The sequence below is a fragment of the Camelina sativa genome, chromosome 6 (genome assembly GCF_000633955.1).
Source record: "Camelina sativa cultivar DH55 chromosome 6, Cs, whole genome shotgun sequence".
NCBI classification, from domain to species: domain Eukaryota; kingdom Viridiplantae; phylum Streptophyta; class Magnoliopsida; order Brassicales; family Brassicaceae; genus Camelina; species Camelina sativa.
Window position 1 is genome coordinate 5,148,746 of NC_025690.1, and position 697 is coordinate 5,149,442.

General features: G+C 34.9%; 1 protein-coding gene across 1 annotated transcript in view; it reads left to right on the forward strand.

Annotated features, from left to right (window-relative positions):
• LOC104790447 (GDSL esterase/lipase At3g27950-like) overlaps nt 222–697 on the forward strand; it is a 2,861-nt gene continuing 2,385 nt past the window's right edge. Inside the window, exon 1 of the mRNA XM_010516201.2 lies at nt 222–492. Within this exon, the coding sequence (XP_010514503.1) occupies nt 255–492 (238 nt within the window). The 5' untranslated portion in view covers nt 222–254. The remainder of the gene's footprint in view (nt 493–697) is intronic.

A 697-nucleotide genomic window follows, 5' to 3' on the forward strand; every position in this document is an offset into this window, starting at 1 on the left:
TCATAAAAATCGACTGCAAATAGTCAAGCAAAGCGCCCCATGCACGTGATTACACAACAACTTGCTATACAAACTTTGATATATCTGTTTATTTTATAATCTACTTGTTGATAATATAATTTCATCTACTCTCTTCCCTTAATTTAATCTTTGAAAAAAAGCTTAACGTGCCATATAAATCGTGAAGCGACGACTTCAATAAATACCAGACTAATCTCGTATTGTCAAGCTCTTCTCATCTATACTTACTTGACATGGCTATTTCTAAAATAACCCTTGGAATCATATTTTTACTTCTCGGGCTCACTGATACGTTATCTCCTGTATCGAATAATTGCAAGTTCCCGGCAGTTTATAACTTTGGAGATTCGAATTCTGATACCGGAGCTATTTCTGCGGCCATCGGAGAGGTTCCTCCACCTAATGGCGTTGCCTTTTTTGGAAGATCCGTCGGACGACATTCTGATGGCCGTCTCATTATAGATTTCATTAGTAAGTAATCTTTGTTTTTTTTTTTTAATCCTTTTCTACACATTCAACTATGTCTACAATGATTTTGTATTCAAATTTTGTGTTTTCAATTTGTTGGTAATTTTGCTTACTAGAGGACAAAGCATATATTTTCCTATGGTTATTGAATCGATCTTGGCGATATATTTGTTATGATTTTTGGCAGCTGAAAATCTCACGTTACCGT